Source organism: Phyllostomus discolor, chromosome 6 (assembly GCF_004126475.2).
Source record: "Phyllostomus discolor isolate MPI-MPIP mPhyDis1 chromosome 6, mPhyDis1.pri.v3, whole genome shotgun sequence".
Classification (NCBI taxonomy): Eukaryota; Metazoa; Chordata; class Mammalia; order Chiroptera; family Phyllostomidae; genus Phyllostomus; species Phyllostomus discolor.
In genome coordinates, this window is record NC_040908.2 from 159,840,684 (window position 1) to 159,866,748 (window position 26,065).

A 26,065-nucleotide genomic window follows, 5' to 3' on the forward strand; every position below is an offset into this window, starting at 1 on the left:
ACCAGCTCTTTGACCAAACCAACTGGTCAAGTTGGTAATCAAAATGCAGGGCAGTTACAAACGTGTCCAATGTGTCATCAAGACAAGAGGCGCCACAAAGATTTCACCCTCATCTGGAGCCAGTCTGGGGTGGAAGGGAACAGGAAGCTTGGGGAGATGGGAACAGGAAGGCAGGACAGCCCCTGGGGTCCGGAGACAGAGAGCGTGACCACAAGGTTTTCTGACAGCTCCCACTGCCCCAGAGACAGAGCTGAGTGTCTCTGTAGCTCCAGGGACCTGGACCTGGCAGTTAGTGCTTTGCAGCCCCAAAGCCCTCAGGAGCTTGTGGGGCTCAGGACTTAGTGACAACTATGGAACACAGAAAAGGTCTCCCACTCCTATAGTGTACTTGGAAAGCCCTGCGCAAAGCCAGACACCCGGTACCTGATGACTAAAACACATCCAGACTCAGGGAAACAGATGTTGTATATGGACTGAATAGATATGTCACATCGAGTGAGCAAACTTGTCACATCCACTTCCCATTTCTCTTTCCGTCTTTATTCATGTCTCCATGGTCTCCCCCCACTTTCTGCACCTTTCCCCCACCCCCTACTAAGTCCCGTTCTCCGTTCCAAGCCCCCTGACTTTCCCTTCTGGGTCTGATGCCCCGCTCCAACTCAGATTCCACTGGGCCCCCTTTGCCCTCTCTCCCTGACTGCTCCTCTTCCCCTGCCCTTGTCCTGCTCTGTCAGCCCCCATCTCCCCTTGTTCCCCTTGCCCTAGGATCTGCGGGTGGCTGCGAATTCTACAACCGCTTCCTTCTCTCTCATCTTGGTGGGGTCCATAGCCAGCGCTCCTGTTGCTCAGAGATGTGGAGGCAGTTGCTAAGAGACAGTGAAACGTCAGTACCTGGCCCTCGAAGAAAAAAAGGGAGTGAAAAAGGAAGAGAGGAGGGGGAGAGAGGGAGGGAGGGAAAGGGGAGGGAGGGGAAGCCACAAACCCCAGCAGCCTCAGCACCAAGCTGAGTTTCTGGAAGAAGCATTCAGATTCTGTGAACTTTCTTCTCAACAGCCTCCCTCGGATTCCCCTTTCAAGTGAAAGAAAGGGACAAAAGAAGGGGATGAGCTCGGGGACAGCTCGGGGACCAGCAAAGGGACCACAGGACGGGAAAGCACCGAGGATGCTGCCTGGGGATCCAGGAGCCATGGAGGAGGAGAGGCTGGGGGAGGGGACTAGCTGAGGAGGCGATCTGTTCTCCTGGAGCAGCAAGCGGGGATTCCAGCATGAGGGAGGGAGCCCCGTGTCTGCCGCAGATTGATGGCTGTGCCCTTGGAACGGAGTAAGTGGGCTCCCGAGGGCCTGTGGGAGTACAGGCGGAGACTTTGGGGTTCAGAAAAATGAGTCTGGATCAAGGGGAGCTGGGGGGATTTCCCGGTGGGCGGGATCGAGGCTGGAATCAGTGGGAAGAAAGCAGTGCCAGACGAGGGGATGCGGGATGTGGGGAGGACAAGTGAGGACAGCAGGTGGGCACCGGAGAATCCAGGGGCCAGGGAGGCTGCATGGTGGGTTGGCAGGGTGAGCCATCGGGCGTGTCATCAGGCTCTGTCTCTCCGCCTGACCAAGTGTGGGTGTGGGCTCAAGCTGGGGGTCTGAGGGGAGAGTGGAGTGCTTGTGGGAAAGGATGCTGGATTAGGGGCGTGCACTGGGGGTGAAAGATGGTGGGACAGACCGGGAGGAGGCTCTGCCGGAGTGCGTGTACAGAAGGAAGCTGGAGAGAAAACTGGGGAGCTGTGAGCGCAGGGCAGGGTGAATGTATTGGAGTCACAGGAGAACAATGTGTGTATGAGAGAGGGAGGGGAGAGGCAGAGAGAGAGGGGGCGAGGGAGCACTAAGAGGGTCTGAAATAGGTTTGCAATCTGCCTGAGTGTGTATGCATTTTTTTTTTCCTTTGAGAGTTGTTCAAGGGTGGGGTGTTTGGTGCTGATAGGGGTGGGGCTTCGAGGAGAATAAGAAAATGCATCCAGCCCAGGACAGACACTTTGGAGGATGGCTGAAGTTAGGGGCCCGCAAGGCTAGTCGGGGACAACCATGTGAGGTTGGGTCCTGAGCCCACCTTTGCCATGCCTGAGAGAGAGTACGCAGAGAACTTTGCGAGTGGTGACAGAAGGGAGAGGATGAAGAACCTAGAAGAGGGGACCGTGGGAAGGAGGGGGCATTGTATTTCTCTGCCTGAGGGCTTTCCTTGTTGACAGAAAGACTTCTGCCTCTGCCTGCTGAAAACAAAGCCGGCTAAGAAAAGCGCTGCCTTGGGAAGTCGCCAAAGCTCCTGGCCACCCCCGATCCTGGATCCTGCACCTCCAGGACACATGACTCTTTCCAGGCTCAGCAATCCAAACAATGGGTATCACTTGGGGTCCTCCCCTCTCTGGAGAGTTCAATAGACATTAGGCTGAAGACTAGGCTTTCAGGAGGCCCATGGAGATCCACTGTACCCTGGGCGCCCTGCCCAAAACACCCACCCCACGACCCCCTTGGACTCGAGCCCACTGGGCCACCAAAAGAATAGTCCCTGAGACCTTGAATGCTGGAGACCCAGGTGCAGCTCTGGCCTCCTAATCGTTAATGCCAGACTTGGGGCAGGGTTTAGGGTTTTTAAAAGGGCCAGGACCTTTAAAAGATACCTTTCATGTCCTCTACGTGCCCTCCCACCTCTCAGAGTACAGAGAGGAAGCCCCCTGTGGTCATGGGTTCGAGGGGCACAAAAGATCTGCAGGGACCCTTCCAGGACCTGCCGGCAGCTGGTCCAACCCCATCCTCACCTCCCTCTCTTAAGTTTTGATTGTCTTTGCTGACCCTGGGGAACCTCAGGTGGGTTGATTGCCCCCAGGCTCCAAAGGGGACTTCCTGTGGCTCTCACCTAGGGAGCCCTCTGGCACTAAGAGGCTCTCCCAGGAAAGACTTGAGCCATGATACCACGTGCTCAGAAGCCCCACCCTCCAGGGCTCAAGGCCCTGGTGTAGCGGCCTTCCTGTGCCACTCACTCCTGATTCCATGGACACAGCCCCAGTCCCAATGGGCTCCCTTCAGCACTGCCCTTGCCAGCTGCCTAAGATGGGTGACGCCTGGTCCCAGCTGCCCTGGCCGGGGCCCCCACACCCAGCCTTGCTGCTGGTCTCCCTCCTCTTGGCAGCTGGGGTGATGCACTCGGATGCCGGCACCAGCTGCCCTGTCCTTTGCACGTGCCATAACCAGGTGGTAGACTGCAGCAGCCAACGGCTATTCTCCGTGCCCCCCGACCTGCCCATGGACATGCGCAACCTCAGCCTGGCCCACAACCGCATCACCGCCTTGCCCCCCGGCTATCTCACATGCTACATGGAGCTCCGGGTGCTGGATTTGCGCAACAACTCCTTGATCGGGCTGCCCCCGGGCCTCTTCCTCCATGCCAAGCGCTTGGCACACCTGGATCTGAGCTACAACAACCTGAGCCATGTGCCGGCCGACATGTTCCAGGAAGCCCACGGCCTGGTACACATCGACCTGAGCCACAACCCGTGGCTGCGCAGGGTGCACCCGCAGGCCTTCCAGGGGCTTATGCAGCTCCGAGACCTGGACCTCAGCTACGGAGGCCTGGCCTTCCTTAGCCTTGAGGCCCTTGAGGGCCTACCGGGGCTGGTGACCCTGCAGATCGGCGGCAACCCCTGGGTATGCGGCTGCACCATGGAGCCTCTGCTGAAGTGGCTGCGGAACCGGATCCAGCGCTGCACGTCAGGTAAGAGAGCGGGCAGGACTGGCAGGCTGCGGGGGAACGTGTGCTGGCCTCAGTAAAAGCAAAGGCTCCAAAGAAGAGAAGGGGGGCTTAGAGATCTTGAATGCCTACTGTGTGCCCTGATCTGTGCTCCCCTCTCTGTACTCAGCTCTTTCACTCCACAAGTACTTTTCAGCCTCGCATTGCAATGCTAGGTGCGGGGCACCAATTCATTAATAAAACAGGGGCCACCCTTGCCTCTGTGGCACTTATGACCTAATGAGGCAGACAGACAGTAAACAAGGAAGAAGAGCTAATTATAGACAGTGTTTACTGAGCTTTCTCGTGACCCCAGAACTTGGCATGCATGATCTCATCGGTCGCCCATTTCTATTATCCCCATTTTGCAGGTGAAGACACTGAGATTTAGAACCATGAAAAGAGTAGCCCAGAACCACTCATTTGGAGACTGGCAGAGCCATGGATAAAATCCAAGTGTACATGACTTCTAAGCCCTGTTCTACTCTACCAGACTGCTTCTTAAGTGTTTTGAGTGCTGGCAAAACTCTTGCAGATATAGAAATGGCTAACACCATTTCTTTTCATACTCACTATCTATCATGCTCTATTCTAAGCATAGTACCTATTTTAGCTCATCTCATCCTCACATGAACCCTCATGAGCCCTCCCCACTCTACACAGGGGGAAACTGAGGCACAGGGAGGTTCAATAACTTGCCTGAAGTCACAGCACCGCTACGTGTTGGAGCCAGGAATCGAACCCTTGCACTCTGGCTGGCCTCTGGCTATATCCTGAAGAGTCAGGTTCTAGGCTGACAGGGGGAATCGGGGCCTGCATTCTGAGCTAGCCAAAGGGCCTCTGCAGCATTCTGTAAGGTTTGAGCACAGGAGGAAGAGTTGAGAGGAGAAACTGAGATGTGACAGTTTTACCAGCCAATCCCAACAGGGGGTGGATTGGAGACTGAATGAACCTGAATCACACAGGGTTGGTGGGCCCTGGCCTCAGCTGCCGGTGGTGCTCAGTCCTGTTCAGCTGTGGCCCCCGTCTCTAGCTCTGCTGTGTAGCTGCACTGAGCTGTGGCACTGAGCAGTAGGATGACAGGAATAGCTGAGGGCACTATCCCAGGGGCTTTCCCAGAGCCTGCGCCCAGTGTGTGTTCAGAAGTGATGATGAAGACGTAGGAGGGAGACGAGGACTGAGTGGGGAGCCCAGGAACAAAATAGCCTAGGGGAAGGCTGTGGGTCACGAATCCCCTGCTTCCACAGAGGTGTGGGAGGGTGTTTTCTAGGACCAAAATAACTGGGCTCTGAGATGGGACAATGGTGGCAGGCATAAGGGGGAGGCTGCCTGGAGCAATCTCCCCCCCTGCTGAACCTTGCCAGGATGCATCTTCTCCCTTCTCTCCTGTGCACGAGGGACAGAAGGAGCACTCTGGGACACTAAGCTTCCACCACACCTGGGCTCCTCCTTTTCTGGAATCTCTGAGGTCCCTACTGCCCTTCAGAAGAAGCTCAAACTCTCAGCAAGTGGGAAAGAGATCCAAGGTCCTATCACTACATCACTACAGCCTCATGTCAGTACAGAGGAAGGGCCCAAGCTCGAGAGGGAAAGTGACTGTCCACAAACCAACAGTGAGAAGTCAAATATGCCACAGCTAGAAACTGTGGTTCCTTGTTTCCCCGCAGAACACACTTTGTGTCACACTACACTCCCAGATAGTTTCTCTTGGGGGTGAAGAACTTGTCAGTGTAGGTAGGATTAGGCAATCTGCTTCCCTTTGTCTTTTTCTGCTTCTTCCACCTGTGTCATGGGATTCCCATTACTATCCACAATTTTTAGACAAATCTCAACACAGAGAAACAGAAGGGTGCCCTTGGGGTATAACTTAACTTCAGGACTGGTCCCTTGACTTACTAGAGAGTTTTGTCAGCTCCCAAGCTCCGACGCTGCCCTCCGGTGGGGTACTGCCACATGCCCTCAGAGCCTCCTTTGGTTGGTCCACACCCATTGCCCTCGGTGTCTCCACACTCGCCAGCTTTGTATTGTCTCACCACCACCCCAGTCACGCCCACAGTAGACTTGGGAGTTCAGCATCTTTCAATTCCAAGAGATGAGCCCCTTGATGGTCAACTCCAGACACAGTCTTGTCCTGGGCAGCAAGCGTCTAGAGTCCTGTGCATATAGCCTACAGGGACCTGTCAACCTAAGGTTGGAGACAGCTTGCAATCTTTTTCTGAACCTGACTCCCCATTTCTAAGGAGAATGATGCTCATTCATTTCCCAAAAGAGTCAATCCAATCCATCATTTTATTCTTTGCCCTCAAAAACTACAGAATGAGAAGAAAGCATTTTGTACCACATAATTTAGAAAACTTCACATTGACTCACCTAGAAAATCAGGTTAGATTACTCTTCTTATATGGCCCCTTTCTTCACGAAAGCCAGAAAGGGGCAGAAAAGACTTGCCCAAGGTGAGAGCTTCATTAATCTGAGTGAAGGGATGGCAGGACTGCTGCCTGCCTGCACTCTTACTTCCAAGGCAGAGTACAATGGAACCATCAGCAGTCATCAGGCATTTGTACACGTGACCCTGGAAAGACGAGGTAGGACCATCAATGATGGAGAGAACAGTAACCCGCTGAAGGAGAAGCTCCCTCCTGTAGAAGTTTATGTGCAGAATATGACCCTCTCTGACCTGTCCAGAGAGGCCAAAGTAAGATAATAATAAAAACACGTACTTACACAGTACTTACAATACACCAAGAACATATCATTTCTATATGTTAACTCACTGATTTTTTCACTACAACCCTATGAGGTAGATATTATTATTATCCTCATTTTACATTTGAAAAAGCCAAGACACAAAGAAGTTAAGTGACTTACCTTCAATCACACAACTAGGGAGGAATAGACAGGATTTGAACCCAGGCCAATAGCTTTAAAACTTGTACTCTTAACCCTGCACTTTGTGTATCTGGAAAAGCCACATGAGGTAGTAGAGAGGACCAATGCTTTAGAGTTGGACGGAGCTATTTATTCACATATTCATTTAACAAAGATTCATTGAAAATTTGGACAGAACATGGTTCTGATGCTAAGGATACTATGAGAAATACTTATATTCAAGGTGGAGAAGTCTGTTATATAATTAACAGATTGTCAGATAGTGGTAAATACTGTGGAGAAAGATTAAGCAGAGTAGCTAAGATAGGAAATGCCTAGAGAAAGGTGAAGTGGCAGATACTATTATATATAGAATCATAAGGAAAGACCCACTATTAAGGTGCTATGTGATCAAAATCCCAAAGGAAATGAGGGACCAAGCTGTGCAGAGATCCAGAAGAGACACATACATCCTCACAAAGGAACAAATTCAAAGGCACCTCCTCCCCACCCCAAAAGGAGACCATGCTCAGGAGATAATGGAACAATGACGAGGAGGTGTAAGTGGATGATGGGACAGAACAAGCAAGGGGCAGAATGAAAGAGCTGGGAAGAAGTCCTTGCATCCCCTGGTGAGGACCTTGGCTTTCATTTTGTGACAAGATAAACAGAGAGTGACATGACAAGACTTCATGTTTGAATGGATCACTCGGCCAACTGTGTTGACATGGTTTAAGAGCAGAAGCCCAGAGACTGGTTGGAAGACTGCTGTAACAGACAATGGTAGCCCATGAAAGCCCCATTTCCGCCATTAGTAGTGGCTATTGGGCCTTAAGCAAGTTACTAAATTCTCCTAGCAGTGTTCTTCACAACCATAAAAATAGGTACAAAAACAATTGCCTTGAGGGCTGTTGAGGGGACTAAAGAAGGTAAGTAAAAATTATGGCACAAAAGAAACTAAACTTCCCTTGGGTTAGATAGGGGGTCTCCATTCCATTCTCTCTTCCCCCAGGCACCTCACCCTCCCTGGATTCTGTGTTGCAGATTCTCAGCTGGCTGAATGCCGGGGTCCCCCCGAAGTCGAGGGTGCCCCACTCTTCTCCCTCACTGAGGAGAGCTTCAAGGCCTGCCACCTGACCCTGACCCTGGATGATTACCTCTTCATTGCGTTCGTGGGCTTCGTGGTCTCCATTGCATCTGTGGCCACCAACTTCCTCCTGGGCATCACAGCCAACTGCTGCCACCGTTGGAGCAAAGCCAGTGAAGAGGAAGAGATTTGATATGGGATTTCATATGGGTACCTGGCATCCCCCCATGCTACCAACCACCACTGACATTGACCACCAGACACCCTTCCTGGCTGCCCACTCTGACCCCATGGTGCCCTGGCCACCTCTGTTATGGCTCAAGCAATGTTGAGAAACTACTTTCGAGCAAGCTTCTACTGTGGGCCAAGCACTATGCTAGGAACAGAGTGTTAGATGAATCCACCGTGCCCTTACCCTCAAGGCACCTCCCTTTGATAGAGAAAGAGATTCAAAAGCTATTTCCTTTAAGGTCATTGGTTGGCATTCTGAGTACATAGCAATGGAAGCCCAGAGGAGGAGTTATCAACTGTGCCTTGAAAAGTCTAAGAGAAGAACAAGAGTGGAGGTGATTTGTGAGCGGGGTCATCAAAAACCATCTGCTTTGTCGAGCTGACCAAGAAGGTTGGACATGCATGAATGCCTGAGGCCAGAATATGCACCGTCTATTGAGAACTGTGGTGAACAATCCCTGTGACCTCAGGGTACCGAAGGGGAGTGGCGCAGGACCACAACTTTCCCTCTGACACTCAATCTGTCAATGTTTGGGGCTACCCACCGTTGTCTCAGGAGGGTGAGAATACCCCCATGCCAGCCCCCTTGGCCACCTCTTATCAGCAGCTAGCAGGTGAGACCACCTCCCAGTGACTGCCCCCCACACTAGATCACCAGCAGTAGACAGCTGGAGAGGTCCCAGCTAGCAAGCTGAGGATGGACACCTTCAGTGACCTTTCTCCCACCCCTGTCTTCTGCCCCTCGCTCCAGCTTTGGCTTCAGATGAAGCAAGAGGCCCAGAAGTGGGGCAACACGAGTCCTGGCACTCTGGGACTCCTAATCTTGTGACTGCTCTCGCCATGGTGTTCATGCCAAGGAATGTCTCCAGGAAAGTGCACTTGGGCTGCATCTCTGTAGCATGACAGTATAGGACTAAAGGAAAGGAAGGCTACCACTGTTGTGATAATAAGAGAATTTGCTCTTTCTTCTAAGCAACTCACCTACTTTAAGCATAAGGATGAGAGAGCTATTAATTACCAAGCTCTTGCCAGTGTTGGGCACTGTGATAAACTCCACAGACAATTTCATTTAATGCACATAAGAGCCTTTTGAGGTAAGCATTGTAGATCCCATTTTACAGATGGGTAAGTGAGGCCCATGATGGGCGAGAAAGGCCCAGAGAGGCCAAGATCATGTGATACTCATGAACAAAATAAGTCTGTGCTCTTTCAACTACTCCATTCAAGTAAGGGAACATCACAGTTCCCTCCAAAGCTACATAAATTCAAAGTCAAGTAGTGCTTATGAAGCTCCTAATAAGAGCCAGGCACTCTTTTTGGCACTTTTACAGCTATTGACTCATTTATTTCAGTTTTCACAGCAACACTGCTTGGTGGTTTTTATTATTCCCGTTTTACTGATGAAGTCATTGTAGAGAGCTGAGTATCTTATCTAAGGCTATCCAGATAAACTCTAGAAGGAAGGTGATAGGTAGCTCCATTCAGGGAAACCATGTCTAATCAGTCAAAAAACAAGTGACTTCATGTGCAAAACACAGTTCTCATCATTGTTGTCATCTTCATTATCGGTGTCATGAGCTTCCCCATGATCTTCCCTACACTTACTTGTTCAGCACTGGACAGTTTGTGAAGTGCTTCTGCATCATTCTCTCTGGCTCTTCACGGCTCTGAGCAGCAGGCAAACCAAACATCAATACTCCTATTTTACAGATAAGAAAAAAATAATAGACTCAAGAGCGACTGTGACTTGCCTAAGAGCCAGGGTTGGGACTCAACTCCAGCTCAGCTCTTTCCAGTGCTGTCCCAGGTGCTTGTGGAAGAGAATGCCTGGGAGGCTGGGTGTGGGGCCCTGGGACTCAGCAGCTATGGGCTAAGTAAAGGTCAAGAAAAACCCAGCTGCTGTAAAGGTTTAGGTATGCTCATGGTAGGGCAAATCATAGCCTCTGCAACTTACAAGCAGCATAGACAACACCTGAATAGCAGTCACCTACCTTGCAATGTGTAAATAATGCATTAGAAATGGTGGCCATCTGAAAAATAAGATCTTTGGGAAATAGGAGAGAAAGCTGTGTTAACCTCTTCGACTCAAGCCCTGCTGTGTTGTGTTGTAAGAAACACAAAGGGCTTCAGGAAGCTGTGGGTGGGGACCTCTACACAATAGGGAAAGACTTAAGGCACAGGCCGACAGGCCGACATGTTGCCAAGGCTGGCAACAGGAGTTCAAACAGGGCTCCCTAGCTCGCCCCAGCTCCAGCAGGCCTACATCATCCCATGCTCCTGGCAGGCCTGAAGGAATGAAGGAGAAACATATCATCTTCCAAGAAGTCTTCCTTTACTCATGCTCCCTGAACTAATCAACCAAACGAGTGCCCAGGCACTTTGCTAGACCTGGGATACTTGGGCCTTGTGTCCCCTGAATCTCGCATACAACATCTGGGCCAGAGCCCTGCTCTTGTGACATCTGGAGCGGAACTATCCCCGATCCCTTCTTCTGCTATGTCCAGGGACAGGTGGACTAAGGCTGCTGTCCACCAGTCAACCTGACAGCCTAATGTATTGGGGGAGGAACTTGTAGAAATCATAGTCCTGACACAAATAGTTAAGCCTCCCACAGAAGCATACTGTATACATCTATGATAATCTCCTAGACATTCTTGTTTGCTGAAATATAGTTAATATATTTTAAGATATGTACTCTTTTCTTCATGGAACTAGAACTAAAAAAGACACCTAATGCCCCTTGAGATCAAAGGACCTTTCTAATGAGACTACTTAGTTCCCATTAACGGCAAACCTTTCTGAGTAGGATACATGGCTTTTAAAGAACACGTGCTTTTCCAGCTGCTAGAAGGTCCCCAATTAACTAAAGCACAATGAGTAAACTTCCCTACTACAAGGATTTCCATTTCTCCCCCACCACCCACCACCAGCATCTTGTGCAGCCTATCAGAAGCAAGTGTCCAGAAGCACACTTCTAGAGGGAATCTAGCAGTCCTGGTTGAACCTGTTCCCACAATGCTGCTGACCAAGAGCCCACGAAGGTGATCTCACAAGGGGCCATTGTTTTTTCCAGACTAGGTAACATGTAAGTGCTAGGGTGTCTTTGAGTCCATATGTCTGTTCATGTGGTTTCATGTATGTTAGGTACCTACTGATATGGGGCCAATCTCTCTGGACCTTGAGTTCAGTTCTCTGACACAGTCTATTCAGCCGTCTGTTTATCGCATTGCTTGATACAGCAAGATGGAATCCCATTAGGGGCAGGGTAGAGATAGCTGCTCAGAAAATATAAAAAGAGACAAGAAAGAGATCTGGCTGAGGCAGACTAATGACAGCCTGACCACTTTCCTCCATTCTCCTCTACCCCTCAGCAATTTGTCCTCATCACAGAAGCTTTCTTCACGCAGGGCCTGAGGATATCAAAGTTTAGTTAGTCAACAGTGTTGCGATGGTCAAGGTCAGGGCCAAGAAAATTGTTCTTTAGAAAAGACCTCACATCGGCATCATACCACACTGAAGCAGTTATTTTTGGTTATCCTCAGACAATGCTCTCGATAGGAATGTTTCTCCATTTCTATAGAGATTCCCAGGGAACGCTGCAGAAACAGGTCCCCAGAGTTGCTACAGTCTGCTGGCTGCTTTCATGGAGGTTGGTGCATGGAATCGGAACAGACCAAAACAGGTATTTCTCTTCAACAATCAGGAAAGACCTACACCTCCTATTTTCCCTATAGATGTTTTGGTTGTACTGCTCTGACATTCTTTCCACCTCTAGAAAAGTATAAGGGAACACCTTTGTCCTTTCTTCCCAAAGCTAGAGACACTTGTCTGTTCTCCCCACCCTAGAAGGAGGCAATAGTGAAGTGAAGGAAGCAAGTGTACGGTCCTGTGTAAATCACCGTCATGTTTCCCACAGCACTGGGTGGAGACCTCTGGAGCCACAGAGCTCTTAGGAATGCTGATGTCTGGGGTGGGAGGGGTGGGGAGGGGCGGGGAAAGGGAAGATGCCCACCTTTGTATGGAGATGATTTTATAACCATGCACTTTTGTAACTGTGAAGAATTTTTCATAAATGTACATTAATAATAAAGAGTGTATAGTTTAACAAATTTTCTAAAGAGTTGTGAAGGGGAGGAGGAAGGAGGGAGGCAGGGAAAGAAAGAGAGAAAGGAACTAGAAGGAATCAAGAGAATGCATGCCAAAATACACACACCAAAGGTCTATGGGAGGGGCGGAGCCAATGGGAATAATTAGGAGATGTACCAGCCATGGAGGGGTATGTGTGGGAGTAAAGGGAACATCACAGAAGCATATTTCTACCAAGCAAAAGAGAATACGTGTGAGTCTGTATGCACACACCCCTGTGTGTAGGCTTATTTTGGTGCCTAAAATTATACAAAGAAAAGAGCATATGTCTTATACATGTTGGTGTTTGCAGTTTGGGTCATCTATAAAACATGCCAAGGCAAGTGGGTGTGCCTGCCTAGTTAGCATCACTGAGGAGTATGTGCCAGGGAGATGGCCCACGCCAGCCACGTGGGCAAAGGGACACTAGCTCAGGCAGACAGGTAAACCAGGCATTTCCATGGATGGTCTAGCGGGCGGGAGAGGCCATCAGCTGGTATAGTTTCAGTCTCTGTTCTCAGAGGTTAAAAAAGAAAGGAAGGGAATCTAAACCTCCTGAGTCTTGCAAGTGTTGCCTACACGCCACTGGAACGGAGATGGCTGAGCAGTGTACCTTAAGAGCAGAGACAGAAGTAAGGGGAGCGAATTGTGCTTCTTTCTATATGTTCAGTGAAAGACATTTTACCCTAGTACACTAAAGAGGAAATGGCACTAAGCAGGAAGTGGTTCTTCCCACCAATACACATTTTAACCTTCTCCTATTCCTCACATTCCAGTCGCCACAGGGTACAGACAGATACTGCACTCACAGAGTAAAGCCACTAAAGGGAACACAGGTACTGACTCAGAACACTCATATGGAAAGACAGCAAACATGCCCAGCTATATGAGCAGTGCTTTCTTCAGTAGATTGGTTGGAGGCAAAGCCTTTCTCTTAAAATTAAGTACTTAATGAAGTACTTCTCATGGAAGTCCAGAAGTTGTTTATCTTATGCAGTGTGTGCTGTCCCTAGTGCCAGGCATAAACCTAGTAACTCATGATGATGACAATGACAACGATGACATTGATGCTGATGATGATAACACGTTGAATATGCAGTACATGCCAGATGTTGTGCTAAGATGTGGGTTTATTCACTGAATTCTCACAATAACTCAAGATAGGCACTATTATCATACCCATTTACAGATTAGGAAACTGAGGCTCAAACAAATTAATATGTGCCCAAAGTCACGCAGCTATTAAGTAGTAGAACTGGGTTAAACACTTAATAATATTAGCTGACTTCAGGAAATAAGAGCAATATGAGACAGTAAAGAAATTCAGTCTTAATCAGAAGTAAACTCTTAGCCAGAGTTTCCTTGCATTTACTTGGTGAAAAAAAAAATTGGAAGGTGGTAGGTAAAACCAACACATATCCTGCTTGTTTTGTTGCATATGGCTTTGATTACTGCATGGGTCCAGGTAAGCTAATTGTGATAACAAGTGATTCCCAAAAATCTCAACAGAATAAAAGTTTGTTTATTGGATTATTTAAACTAATAAAAGCTAGTTTCCTGCTCATGTCACATTTCAATGCATGTCAAAGGTTCTGCTCCACAAGGTTATTCAGAGACTCAGGTGTTGTTCCTCTAATGTCCTTGCCATCCTCAAGGTCACAGAGATCAGGGATCTTCTGTAATGTGGAGGATCTTAAGGGGGCTTTTTGAGAGCCTACTCTGGAATAGAAATATTGCAGATCGATTCAAGCCAGAACTCAATCCCATGGCTCTATTTAATTTCAAGGAAGTAGGCTGTATGCACCTAGAAGGCGAAGGAAGCGAGGTTTGGTAAACACCACCAGTTTCTAATATCACCTGCTCTACTGGTTGATAAATATCTTTTTCAATCTTCCTCCCACACGTATCTTATCCTGTAACCAATCACAGCCAGCTCCCAGCTCAAAATCCCTGGTGAGCCCTGGCTGGCATAGCTCAGTGGATTGAGCTTGGGCTGCGAACCAAAGTGTCGCAGGTTCGATTCCCAGTCAGGGCACATTCCTGGGTTGCAGGCCATGACTCCCAGCAACCTCACATTGATGTTTCTCTCTCTCTCTTTCTCCCTCCCTTCCCTCTCTAAGAATAAATAAATAAAATCTTAAAAAAAAATCCCTGGTGATTCTCCATTAGGTCTTCTCCTTATAGTCCAGTGACCTAGGAACTATTGTAAAAAGAAAAGTTACCACCTGCCCACTTACACATACCCAGTACACTATGGTGACACAAGAAGAGAGTAACTACCAATGAAAAGCCCTGTTAAGAAAAGGAGGAAACAAGAACACACAGCAGTGATGGCTCATAGCAATGCTGAAATCGTGGTGAGAGAGCATGTTAAAGGCCTCAGATCAGGTTCCTTTATTACAATGACTTTCAGCCTTTTCTGTACCTCATGGCACACATAAACTAATTACTGAAATTCTGCAGCCCCCCCAAAAATATATATATTTCACTGATCTGACAAAAAAAATAAAATTCTTATTTATTCACATCGGATGGCTATTGTATTGGCTGTTGTCATTTTTTTAGTTGACAATCTAAGGGGAAAGAGGTCAGTGCCCCCGACTAAATAGTCAGATATTGCACGTTTTAAAAATTCTTCTGGCACAGCAGTGTGTTGTGGCAGACCAACTGAAAAATCACTGTTTTATTAGACCCTGATTCTGCTTTCTGGTAGGAACTCTGTTGGTCATTCTCTATCCCTTCTGATCCTTGTCTCTTGGGGGATCTCCCTTTACTCTTATCCACCATGGCTATGTCTCATGGGTGTATTCAGGAGCATGAACTCTTTGGAGGTTGCTCATCTTCTTCGACCAGACTCCTGCTGCTGCAAGTATGCGGGCCTGAGATTTGTTTAGGTCTTGATGGTCAAAAGTTTTTTGAATCCAGATTCATGTTTTCTTAACAATTCACCTCCTTTGAAAACTGGGTAAACTTTTAATTTAATTTTCTTCCACTAAGTTCATGTTTCAGCACACACACAAAGTTCTTTCTCAAAAATGTTTTTCAAGCCTAGCTTGATTCCCTGCTTTCTCTTCCCCCGCTGCCTTTTCTCTTAATGGCAACCTTGTAATTATCTGAAACAACAGATAAGAAGGCCACGTCCTTATTCTTGTTTATTTCCTCTTGGCTAAGTTACTTTAACTGAAAAAAATTGAGTGGGTCTTGTTGCTCAAAGCCATTTTCAATTGTATCTCTGATCATGTAGGTTTAGAAACAGTCAGCTTTTCCTATTTTATCTCTTATCATGTAGATCTAGAAATAGTCAGCTTTTTCAATTTTGTTAACGCTCCAAATGTTTTGCTTTCTCACTCTTCCTTTTCATTCCTACTTTTAAACTCCTTGAAAACATTAGAAACCTGAGTCAGATCAATTTGGGAGATGAGACCAAAATGTCTGAAGCACACAAACAATAATGCAACATGAACCTCATGAAGGAGATGAATCTCCTTGTTGAAAATGGTCCTTGTGATGGAAGGTAAGAAAACAGAAAAAGATGTTACCTAAGGCACTCAGAATTCAAAATCTTTACCTTAAATCACTCCTGCCATTGGAGAAGTAAGAGGAATTGACGGGAAAGAGTTATTGCCCATGCAAAGTGGTTAAGAGGCTATCTGAGGAGAAAATGTTGACTATATCGTGCCACTGGTCATTATTCCCAACCCACTCACCTTGGAGGGCAGAAATCCTACGGCCACTGTGAGAGAGCTGTGAAAAACATAGTATTGTCAAGTGGGATCCCCACCCCCAGGTTCACTCTTAGCTCATGGAATCATTTGGGAGCACACAGCATGAAATGCTAGAAAATACATAATAATGTGGTTGATTTGTACAACTCTGAGGATTCCACTCCTACGGCTGAGTCAGGATTCAAAAAAGATCTCTATGTATGCAAATGAAGAGCCAAAGCTATGGAAATGGCTGGTATCAGAATCTTAGCTGGTCAAGAATTATATTCCCACAGAAAGGAGCGGGATCTGCTTTCAATCATTCAAGAATATTGTTCGCACAACTGTATGGGTTGGGCACATGTTTCAAGTGTTGGGTGCATGGAACGCACTAAGGAGAAGTCCCAACCACTTGGTGCCTACTTTCTAAATGGGGGTGGGAGTGGGGATGAGGAGAATGAAGGTAGATCAGACAATAAACCAGAATAATAAATAATTACAGATAAAAATGTGTTGCAAATATATATACATTGTGTGTGTGTATATATATGTCCAGAAGGTATCCAGTCATATCATACAAAAAATAAAGACATTTACTGAAGAAGATACAAGATACAAGAGATATTGTACACAGGACAATGGCACCTCAGTCCCCATCAAAGTAGGCACCTTAGGACCTCATGCAGTTCTCCTAATCACCATCAACTGCCCCATTGTATTTTCCTGAATCTCATCAATGGTCTGAAATCTCTTCCCTTTCCAAGGTGATTTTAGTTTTGGGAAAAGCCAGAAGTCACACGGTACCAAATCTGGGCTGTAAGGGGTCTGAGTCACCTGGGTGATTTGATGTCTGGCCGAAAAACTCTGCACAAGTTGTGATGCGTGACTGGGTGTGTTGTCATGACAATGCTGCCAATCGCCAGGTGCCCATGGCTATGGGCTTCTGAATCATCTGAATAGTTTCCACAGAGGATTGTTCAGGCTTAATGCAAAATCTGATGCAGAGTCATTGCTTTACTTGTTCAGTCACTTTGAATGAGATGGCCACACAGTACACATGCTCACTCAACAGCGTCCACATCCCCCACTGATTAGTACGGTGAAGTCATCATTGTTCACGTATGTGCATTCCAGTCTATTCTCCTTGGCTACCAGGTTACTTCAATGTCATGCAAACTTTTCTCATTATATTAACAATGGCTGTACTTTTTCCAGAAAGACATGCATTTATGTGTATGTATGTATATATACATATATATGTATGTTTGTATGTGTATGTTCAATAGGTGGGAAAGAATGTAAGCTGGGACACCAGGGAGGAGCCTCTGCACTGGCCCCACTGAAAGGTGTTCTAAGGAGTACCATGGTTGGTGGTGGATAAGGAAACAAACTGAGGATGTTTTAGAGGCAATAGGACTTGCTGATACATTAGATATAGGGAGAGCAAAACAGAAATTAAAAAAAAAAACGCCTAATCTTTTTTTAACTTCATAGCTATAGCAAGATACAAGTAACAAAAAGATCATCTTCATTCTATGTATAAAAAAACACTATCAGCAGATAGCCAACAATCAGTAAGTCACAACCCTGCTGAGTAAGTTGGAAGGGAGAGGGAGGAAGCAAGTAAACAAGCAGATTCATAATGACAGGAAACAGCCCAAACCTAAGCTCCCAGAGACAAGGGTCGAAAAGTCTGAACATACAGCGTTGGGTGAAATTCTCTGCATCCCTCTGAAAGTCCCAGTGGGCCTTAAACCGAGCAATGTAGCTTTGAGAACAGGAGTTAAAGGCTCAAGAATCAGCAGCATCTGCAGAGTACAGGCAGATGGGGCTCCACAGGGGTGTATGTGCTGGATGCAGAGCCGCAACTTAAAGTGATTTCCTAGAAGGGAAATCACTCAGCTATAGACAAAGTACGGCTCCCTCAGCTATAGACAAAGACGAAAATCCAGGAAACCAATTGTATTTGAGATGGACCCGGATAGGTTTGAAATGAGAGTACTACATAGACTCGTATTTTTCAAAATGAGAACAAACAGCTTGTACTCATCTTAGCCAAGTAATGCAAGACTGGTGACAAGCCGGGCCTCTCGGGATGGTGCTAATACTGTGAACTCTCCTAACCACGCAGTGCACCAAGGGCTTTCCATGCAGCATTTCACTGATGTCACCCTAGGACATAGCTACTGTTGAGAAATACAGCCCTGGCCAGGTACCTCAGTTGGTTCAAGTGTTGTCCCGGCACACCAAGGTTGCAGGTTTGATCTTCCAGTCAGGGCACATACAGGAAGGAACCAATGATTGCATCAATGGGTGGAACAACGAATCTCTCTCTCTTTCCCTTTCTCTCTTTCTCCCTCTCTTTCCCACACCCTCCCTCCCTCCCTCCCCCCAAAAATGTCAGTAATTTAAAAAAGAGAGAGAGAAATGCAAAGCATAATGAAGAGAGCATGGACTAGGCAGCCACAGTGTCTAGGTTCAAATCCCAAAGCTGCCATTTGCCAGCCACGCAACCATGGGCAGGTGATGTCGTCTCTTGGTGTCTGAATTACTCTGTGAATTTGACAGGACAATGGTAGCCACTTCCTAGGGTGTCTGTATGTAAAGTGCTTAGAACAGTGCCTTGCAGAGAGTGATATTCGATTAGGGAATAGTGACTAGCTTCCCTCTTTTGCAGGAAAAAAAACTAGAAGCTGAGAGATGATTAAGGAACTTATCCAACATCACACAGCAGAAATGTAATAAAACCAGGGTTTTAATCACATCTGTCCTCCAGACCCAGTGTACTAAACTGCTGTCATATACCAGACAGGTCATGTTGGCCAGCTGTGACAGCCAGAGTCCAAATACGGGACTGAGGGCCTCCAAATTGGTGCCCTTGAGTAGTTCACTCCCACACTGAACCTGGACTGGCCCTGTGACTGAATTTAACCAAAAGAAGGCAACAGAAGTGTACCATTTCCAGAACTAATTCTTAAGAGGGCCTGGCAGCCTCTTCACGTGTGCTCTCAGGAGCCCTGAGCTCCCATGGATTAGATCTGATCCATGGAGACAAATGGAGAGTCCTGAAACCACGTGGGGAGAAGAGAGGCTCAGACATTCGTGCCAGCTGAGCCCAGCTCTCCAGCCATCCCCTCCAGGCACCAGACACATCAGTGCATCTGTCCCGAACGTTCCAGCTCCAGCCACCCTCTGACCACAGCCCCATGGGAGATCCCAAGCAGCAGCTATAAACGAGCTGTCTGGACTCGTAGATGGAGAGCAGGATGACAGCTAAGTGGAGGGGTGAGGGCGGTCAGGGGTTAGGGGGTGAAGGGACTGAGCAAAAAGGAAAAAGGACTCATGGACATGGACAACAGGCTGGTGATTGCTAGGGGGAGAGGGTATAAGGGGACTAAATGGTAATGAAAAACATAAAATCAATTTTTCAAAAAAAGAACTATCTAGCTCAGCTACAGTGCCGATGGCTGTTTAATCAAACAAGGATGCCATTAGACTGAGGTGGCTTTAATGCCTTAACAGGCCACGCCAGCAAACCAAAACCTAAGTCTGTAAATGCCTTAAGGTTAAGAAATCAAAACCTAGGGACAACCAATCACCAACAGCCAAACTTGCCTTTTCCAAATAAGCCAATTGCTTAAGCTATAGTCCATCAAATAATTGTCTTGCTTTGCTTCTGTGCCTTATCCTTAAACTTTTGCCTATAATTCCTGTTGGGAGAGCACTCCTGACCACTTCTGGTTTGGCACTGCCTGATTTGAATCAATATTTGCACAAATAAATTCTTAAATTTTAATATGCTTAATTTATTGTTTTAAGCCTCTGTGTTTGGGGCTGTTTGTTATGTGACAATACACAACTGGAATGCTAGTCTATGAGGAAAAGGTGTGGGGGAGAAATATGTGCCGGCAACATAAGGCTAAAACCCAGAGTGACCATTCCGTCCCAGAAGCAAAGCTGTATAGTGGGTATACGCCACCCAAGTTCAAGTCCTGCTGTTGCTACTTATTCACTAGGTTACTCGATATTGCCCTAACTCATTCCCTTCTCTAAATAATGGGGATACCACCTATCTCATAGTGATGTACTAGGGATTCAATGACTTAATCGCTATTAGCGAACTTAGAATGGTGCCTGGCACTTAGTCAGAAGTCAACAAAAAAAAATTAGCTAGTGCTATTTTTTATTGTTAAAAATAATACAATTGTTGAGCACGGGCTGGGGGCCAAAGTGTCCCAGGTTCAATTCCCAGCCAGGGTACATTCCTGGGTTGCAGGCCATAACCCCCAGCAACCGCACATTGATGTTTCTCTCTCTCTCTCTCTCTCTCTCTCTCTCTCTTTCTCTATCTCCCTCCCTTCCCTCTCTAAAAATAAATAAATAAAATCTTTAAAAAAATAATACAATTGGAGTAAAAGGGAGAAAACTGTACTTGAACAATGATTAAAATTTAAAAAAGTAAAAAATAATAATAATACAATTGTTCCAGAGTGATTAAATTGGCCAATGCAAGGAACAGGTGAAATCCCCAGTTCTAACTTCTTACCTTTCCAAGTCTAATGCCACAGGAAATTTATATCACTTTCCTTCACATTAGGAAATGCCCGCACACAATATTGTAAAGATGGGACTGTTAAAAGATGTTGACATGGACACCAAAAACTAACAAAGAGAAGAAGATTACAACTTATCTCCTACTGGTCTTGAAGAGGATTGCCATCCTCAGCTACTACTGCAAAATGTCGTTGTTACAGAGAAACGTATCATGGAAGCGTGTTTTTCCCCAATAGACAAGTCACTGACAATGCAGACGCCAAGTATGTGACTGCTCCCACGCAAATACTTTAAAACCCCATCCCACCACCATAGTAGAAAAATATTGAGCTTCCAGAAATAAGGCAGCAGCTAAAGGGAGCACAGAGGCGGATGTGGAGCCTGTGAGTGACAGAGAGGAGAGGAAGAAGTAAAGCCTTCCTGAGAAATAAAGGTAGCTTCTAACTACTATTTTAAACAAATGTTAAGTCAATAAGAAAGCCCCTCAAGGAAGAGCTAGACATTCCAATAGATAACTGATCTCAGGGGACGAGAGCAAGACGGGGCACGGAGAAGACCGCGAGGCCGGATAGGACAGATCGGCCGCAGAGATGAGAATGTTCAACAGACCTTTGGGGAAGTGGGCCCGGACACTGATTCATGAGCCTGTTATACATCCTGTATTGCTTCATCAGAGATGTTTCATCAATTGGAAACCGTGCCTTGTTTTGGTACAGGCTCTCCCATTCTGTCATTTGTGATGTATGGGTTTCTGGATGAACATTTTCTCATTATTTGAGTCTTGGTATTCTGCTGCCCAGAGCTGGGAAAACCAAGGATACAACCCACTCTCTGAATTCTCCGTGAAGAACTTATTTCTGTCTGAAACTGCTATGGGTTACTTAAGGAGGCTGGTAATTATAGAAGGCAGCTGTAGTGAAGTAGAAGAAACCGTGGGCTGGAATTCAAGAGACATATTCACTCAACAAACACTTGCTGAGGCCCTGGTGTGGGCAAGGCAATGATGGGTACATGAAAGAATTACTCAAGACCAAAGAGACCAGGGTGCCCCCCTTCAAACTTGGTCCGCAGAGCCCAGCACAGGCCTGGGGCTTTAACTGGCTTTTTAACAAATGTTTGTTAAACCAAATTAATCTTGCTACTAACTCACAAGTCAATTTCCTTCTTCAGAGTTCAGAGACCACCTCTTATTTTTTTTAAAAAGTGGGTTAGAAGGCCCTGGCTGGCGTAGCTCAGTGGATTGAGCTCGGGCTGCGAACCAAAGTGTCACAGGTTCGATCCCCAGTCAGGGTTCATGCCTGGGTTGCAGGCCATGACCCCCAGCAACCGCACATTGATGTTTCTCTCTCTCTTACTCCCTCCCTTCCCTCTCTAAAAATAAATAAATAAATAATCTAAAAAGTAAAAAGAAAGAAAGTGCTGGTGCGCAGACCACTTTGAGTATCAAGGAGTCGGATGATCTCCCTGCCAGAGATTCTACGTACAACTGAGGGGTTCTCCAACTTGACATTTTTTAAATGTGGAAAACACTATAGACAGTCTAAGTGCGAAAGGAAGAGAAAGAGAAATGAAGGGCCGGGCGCGGTGCCTGGGGCAGATCTGGGAGATCAGCAGAGGCTTCCAGAGGGCAGCAGGAAGGGCCCACTCTTGTCACAGCGCACAAACAAAGCTTTGGGTGTATGTAAAAAGAATCAGGGATCATTTTTCTGGCTCGGAAGGCTCTGTGTTTTAATGATTCTTCCTGTTTTTCTCAGCCCGACCTAAGAGAATGAGAAAACAGCCCTGGTGAAGGTCAGGCGAGGTCAGAGAGGTCCCTGGAGAGGGCTGCTTTCAGCCACTCTCGGGGTGGAGGGGAGGCAGACGGAGGCCCCCTCACCCCCCTCAGGCCTACCTAGTTTTAGCCCTATTCTTTGACTCATCCAGCCTAATATAGGGTAGCAGGGAGACAGGGGTCCCAGGATGGGGGGCTCTGCACCAAGTCAACGCCATTCAATCCCACGTTCATTACGACCGCTGTGTGTGCCGATGTGCAACACGCCCAGACCACGGCTGAACCAGATAAGGTCAGGGCTGTGAGGAGCTCGTAGTCTCATAGGGGAGCAACGGTGCAGTCACAGGAAGGCAGATTACAACACAAAATGCAATCGGGGCACACAAAAGAGACCTGCAGGTAGTGGAGAAATTTACAGAAGCAAGAGATCAAGTTCCCTTAAAGGCACCAAGGAAAACTACATGGAGACGAGCACATCGGAAACACAAAGATAGGTATGGGGTCCTCCGCAAAGACGGAAACGATGTGTCCCCAGTAGGGGACGGTAGGGGACGAGGCACAGGGGAGGGCAAGTGTGCGTTCAGCATAGAGTCCAGTGTGGCTGGAACAAGGGTGTGTGTGGGAAAAGAGCCTGTTGTGCAGGGGCTGGGATGCCATGGCAGCATCTTTAGGGCCTTAGGTCTCTCTTTCCCATCACAGGCTCTGACGGATGCCCTACATGCACAAACACTTACCCGTCCCTGTTTAAGACCACAGCTACAAAAACAAAATGGTACCTAGATTATCCCATGCGATCTATTTGCTCATTTTTATTGAACCCCTAATACATGTGAAGCACCATTCAAGGCACTGGAAAAACAGTGGAGGCCGGACATGTTCCCAAGAGCCAGGCAGTGAGGAACATAGGAAGAACATGAGAACTGAGGTCAGAGAAGTCTTGGGTGCGAGTCCCAGCTGTGTGCTGTGAATGAAAGATGTCACGTCTCTGGGCCTGGGTCTCGGCCTCCCTGCTGGGGATAATTATACCTCCCGCAGAGGGTCGTCATAGAACTCCACTGTCAGAGAGATGGTGAGAGGAGAACACCAGCCTGTGCCAGGCACGCTGCAGGCATTCACTGCCCGCCTGTGCTGTATTCAGTCCTCCAGAAAGGAGACTGGGATAATGTTCAGGGTCCCTTTCAGCTCCAGTATTCTGCTTCAGCCGTCCGAAGACTCTTCGGCACCTGTAACTGTGCCCACTGACCAGAGGCCTGGCACATCCCAGCAAGGGGGCCTCTGCCCCTCCCTGAGCGAGAAGCTGGGATGGCCAGACAGAGGCCAAGGGATCGGACAGACATTAATCAGGCTACCGCCCTCGCTGGCCACAGCTGTGGCGCCGGCAGGGCAGGCAGTGTGTTCTGGCTGCTTAGCTGCCCGATCAATTGGCTTCCTCACCACTCCACCCGCCCGTTGCCATGGCAGTGAACCCCAAGGGGCATCCAGGAGTGGCCAGCACTGAAGAGGGAGCTTCTGTTCTTCTGAATCAATCTGACTCGATCTTGATGGATGTTTGGGTCCTGGAGTGAGAAATAACAACAACAACTGAAATTTACTGAGCGCTTTTTCAATGCCAGACAATATGCGAAATGCTTTTCATCAGTTATCTCATTTGATGCTCACGAAGACACTGCGAAATAAGTGTCTTCGTCTCCCCCGAGAAAAACAGGAGGCTGGGCTTCGGAGACGCGAGTGCCTATATCACAGAGGTAGTGCGTGGAGTCAGGACACGTCTGTGCCCCGCCCTCCCACCCCCAGGGCTGTGTGATTAGGACGACTGTGCTTTCCCACCTGCCAGTCTTCCCAGCCACTTGCACCTCCACAGAGCCTGTGCCGCTGGCCCCTGCGCCTGAGTGTCCCTGAGGGCGCACGCAGACAGCTGTGGAGAACTAGCATTCCAGTCCCTCTGGGCCCGCAGGGCAAAGCCAGGTCACACTGACGATGAACCACGCAGCTGCCGACAAATACAACAAATACGTTCTCAAATTTCCTAATGCAATCCCAATCTCAAACATTCAGCCTGCTTTTCTCCAAAAACATTAAAAAAAAAAACTGACGATTTTGGCGTCCACACTGACACATCTGGAAGCGGCAGTCTGTGATAATGTCTGTCAGAACCCAGCTTGACATTCAATTCTGAAGAGCAAGGACCCCGTGTAAGTTGTGGCTTTAGCTGCAGGGCTCTGCCCGCCGGGAAGGGGCACGTCCAGGGCACCCAGGGAAACCAGCCCTCTCCCGAAACTCAGATGCTGGGAAACGCATTGAAAGAACAGCTTGGCTTCCCTTCCCTGTCACCCACCCTCCTGCAGCATGACTGCTCAGCTGATGAGTCCAAATGCTGGGAACCCACAATGTGGGAAAATTCGGCTGGCTTCAGCGGCCCCAGACATCTGGATTCTCTAGCCCCAGGCAGGCGGCTGACAGAGAGACCAGTGGGCGCAAGGAGGCTTGGGAAAGCATTCGGAGGGACTTCTGCCAAGTTCTGTCCCTCCTGAACAAACACATGTCCCACTATCTAGGGGTCACCCGAGCCATGTTTATATACGCCTAGACCATTCCGTTGATTAATTAATTAACTCCCTGGGTGGCCTCTGGCCCATAAAGCCTTCACCCCTTGGGGCCTCAGTTTCCTTATCTATAAAATATTAATTAGACTGGTTGGTTTCTAGGGCTTCTTCCTGCTCTCTTTCTGATCCTGGGATTCTACTGTAGAAGAACAGGATAAGCACGGGCTGCGGTCCAGGGCTCTGCCAGTGTGGCTACATCCCTCTCCATCTTTGAGCCTCGGTTTCCTTGTGTCGTCTGCTGACAGGTGGACTGGATGACCCTGTTGTCCTCCACAACTCTGTCATTGCAGAAACCAGAAGACATCCTTGCCAGGCCCACTCCCGGCCATCTGCATGCACTCCATCACTCTTCCAAAACTGAAGCACCTCAGCACCTTCACCATCACTCGCTAGTTCAGGCCGGCCAATCTCCCACCTGGATCACCGCAGTAGCCCCCTAACTGGTCCAGCCATGCCACCACCTCCTCCCCCCCGCCCCCGTCCATTCTCCCTGAGGCATCGAATCTGATATGTTAGCCTCCTGTTGACATGGATTCCTATTGCTTTTAGGATAAAGAACAAAAACCTTCTCACAACCTGCAGGACCTGCAGGGTTAAGTTCAGCCGACCCTTCAGCATCATGTCATGTCTCCCTCCCTTTCCCTCTGCACAGCAGCTACCTGGACTTCTTTTACTGGCTTGATGGACAGGGTTCCTAACCCCAGGGCCTTTGTTCATGCTATTCTTTGTCTGCAATGCTGACCTGTCCCCTCTCTATCCCACCCCATTCTTCAACTGGCAAGTTTCTTCTCTTCCTTTGGATCTCACCTCAAGTATCCCCACGCAGACATCCTTCCACAAGCTTGCCAGGCCAGCTCAGATGCCCTGCTTAGACTTTCCCATGGGACCTCCCTTTCCTGATCAGCAATCTTTGTGTGAGTGTGTTTATTATTGTGCATGCACTTTGATGAGATTATCTGTTTTGTCTCAGCTACTCTCCCCCAGCCTCCACTCAATGAATACTCCCCAAGATGGGCAGATGGAGCTGGGTGTTCAGCCCTTGAGGGGTGGATGGCATCTCTCCCAGCAAACCCTGGCAGAGGCCAAGGCTATGTCGGCTCTTATCTAAGGCTGAGGCTCCTGGGAAGACATCCTGCTGACTGCTGGAACACTCTTCCCAAGGCAAGCTTGTGACTTCAAGTCAAGTGTGGGCTATGCTCAGAGTTCATTCCAGCAGAAGGTGCTCAGATGTCCACCCTGGAGACCTCTGGTGCTGGCTGCCTGCCCAGCTGAGCAGACAGAGGATCAGCTCCCAAGCACCAGTCAGACTGGGGAGAGCAAGGGGGTGGGGAGCCGGAGTCTATGCTGCAAAAG

At 48.1% G+C, this 26,065-nt stretch overlaps 1 protein-coding gene across 1 annotated transcript; it reads left to right on the forward strand.

Moving 5' to 3' along the window:
• Nucleotides 1-936: 936 nt before the first annotated feature.
• Nucleotides 937-11,423, forward strand: LRRC55 (leucine rich repeat containing 55). Its single transcript, XM_028516381.2, has 3 exons — nucleotides 937-1,321; nucleotides 2,235-3,754; nucleotides 7,682-11,423. Exons 2-3 carry the CDS (start codon nucleotides 3,034-3,036, stop codon nucleotides 7,915-7,917), a joined length of 957 nt encoding a protein of 318 aa, XP_028372182.1. The 5' UTR covers nucleotides 937-1,321; nucleotides 2,235-3,033; the 3' UTR covers nucleotides 7,918-11,423.
• The last annotated feature ends 14,642 nt before the right edge of the window (nucleotides 11,424-26,065 follow it).

Bases quoted from the DNA above. Each gene is read 5' to 3' on its own strand.
- LRRC55 (XM_028516381.2), top strand. From the start codon at position 3,034: ATGGACACAGCCCCAGTCCCAATGGGCTCCCTTCAGCACTGCCCTTGC. The intron at 3,755-7,681 runs GTAAGAGAGCGG...TCTGTGTTGCAG, and splicing joins GATCCAGCGCTGCACGTCAG to ATTCTCAGCTGGCTGAATGC.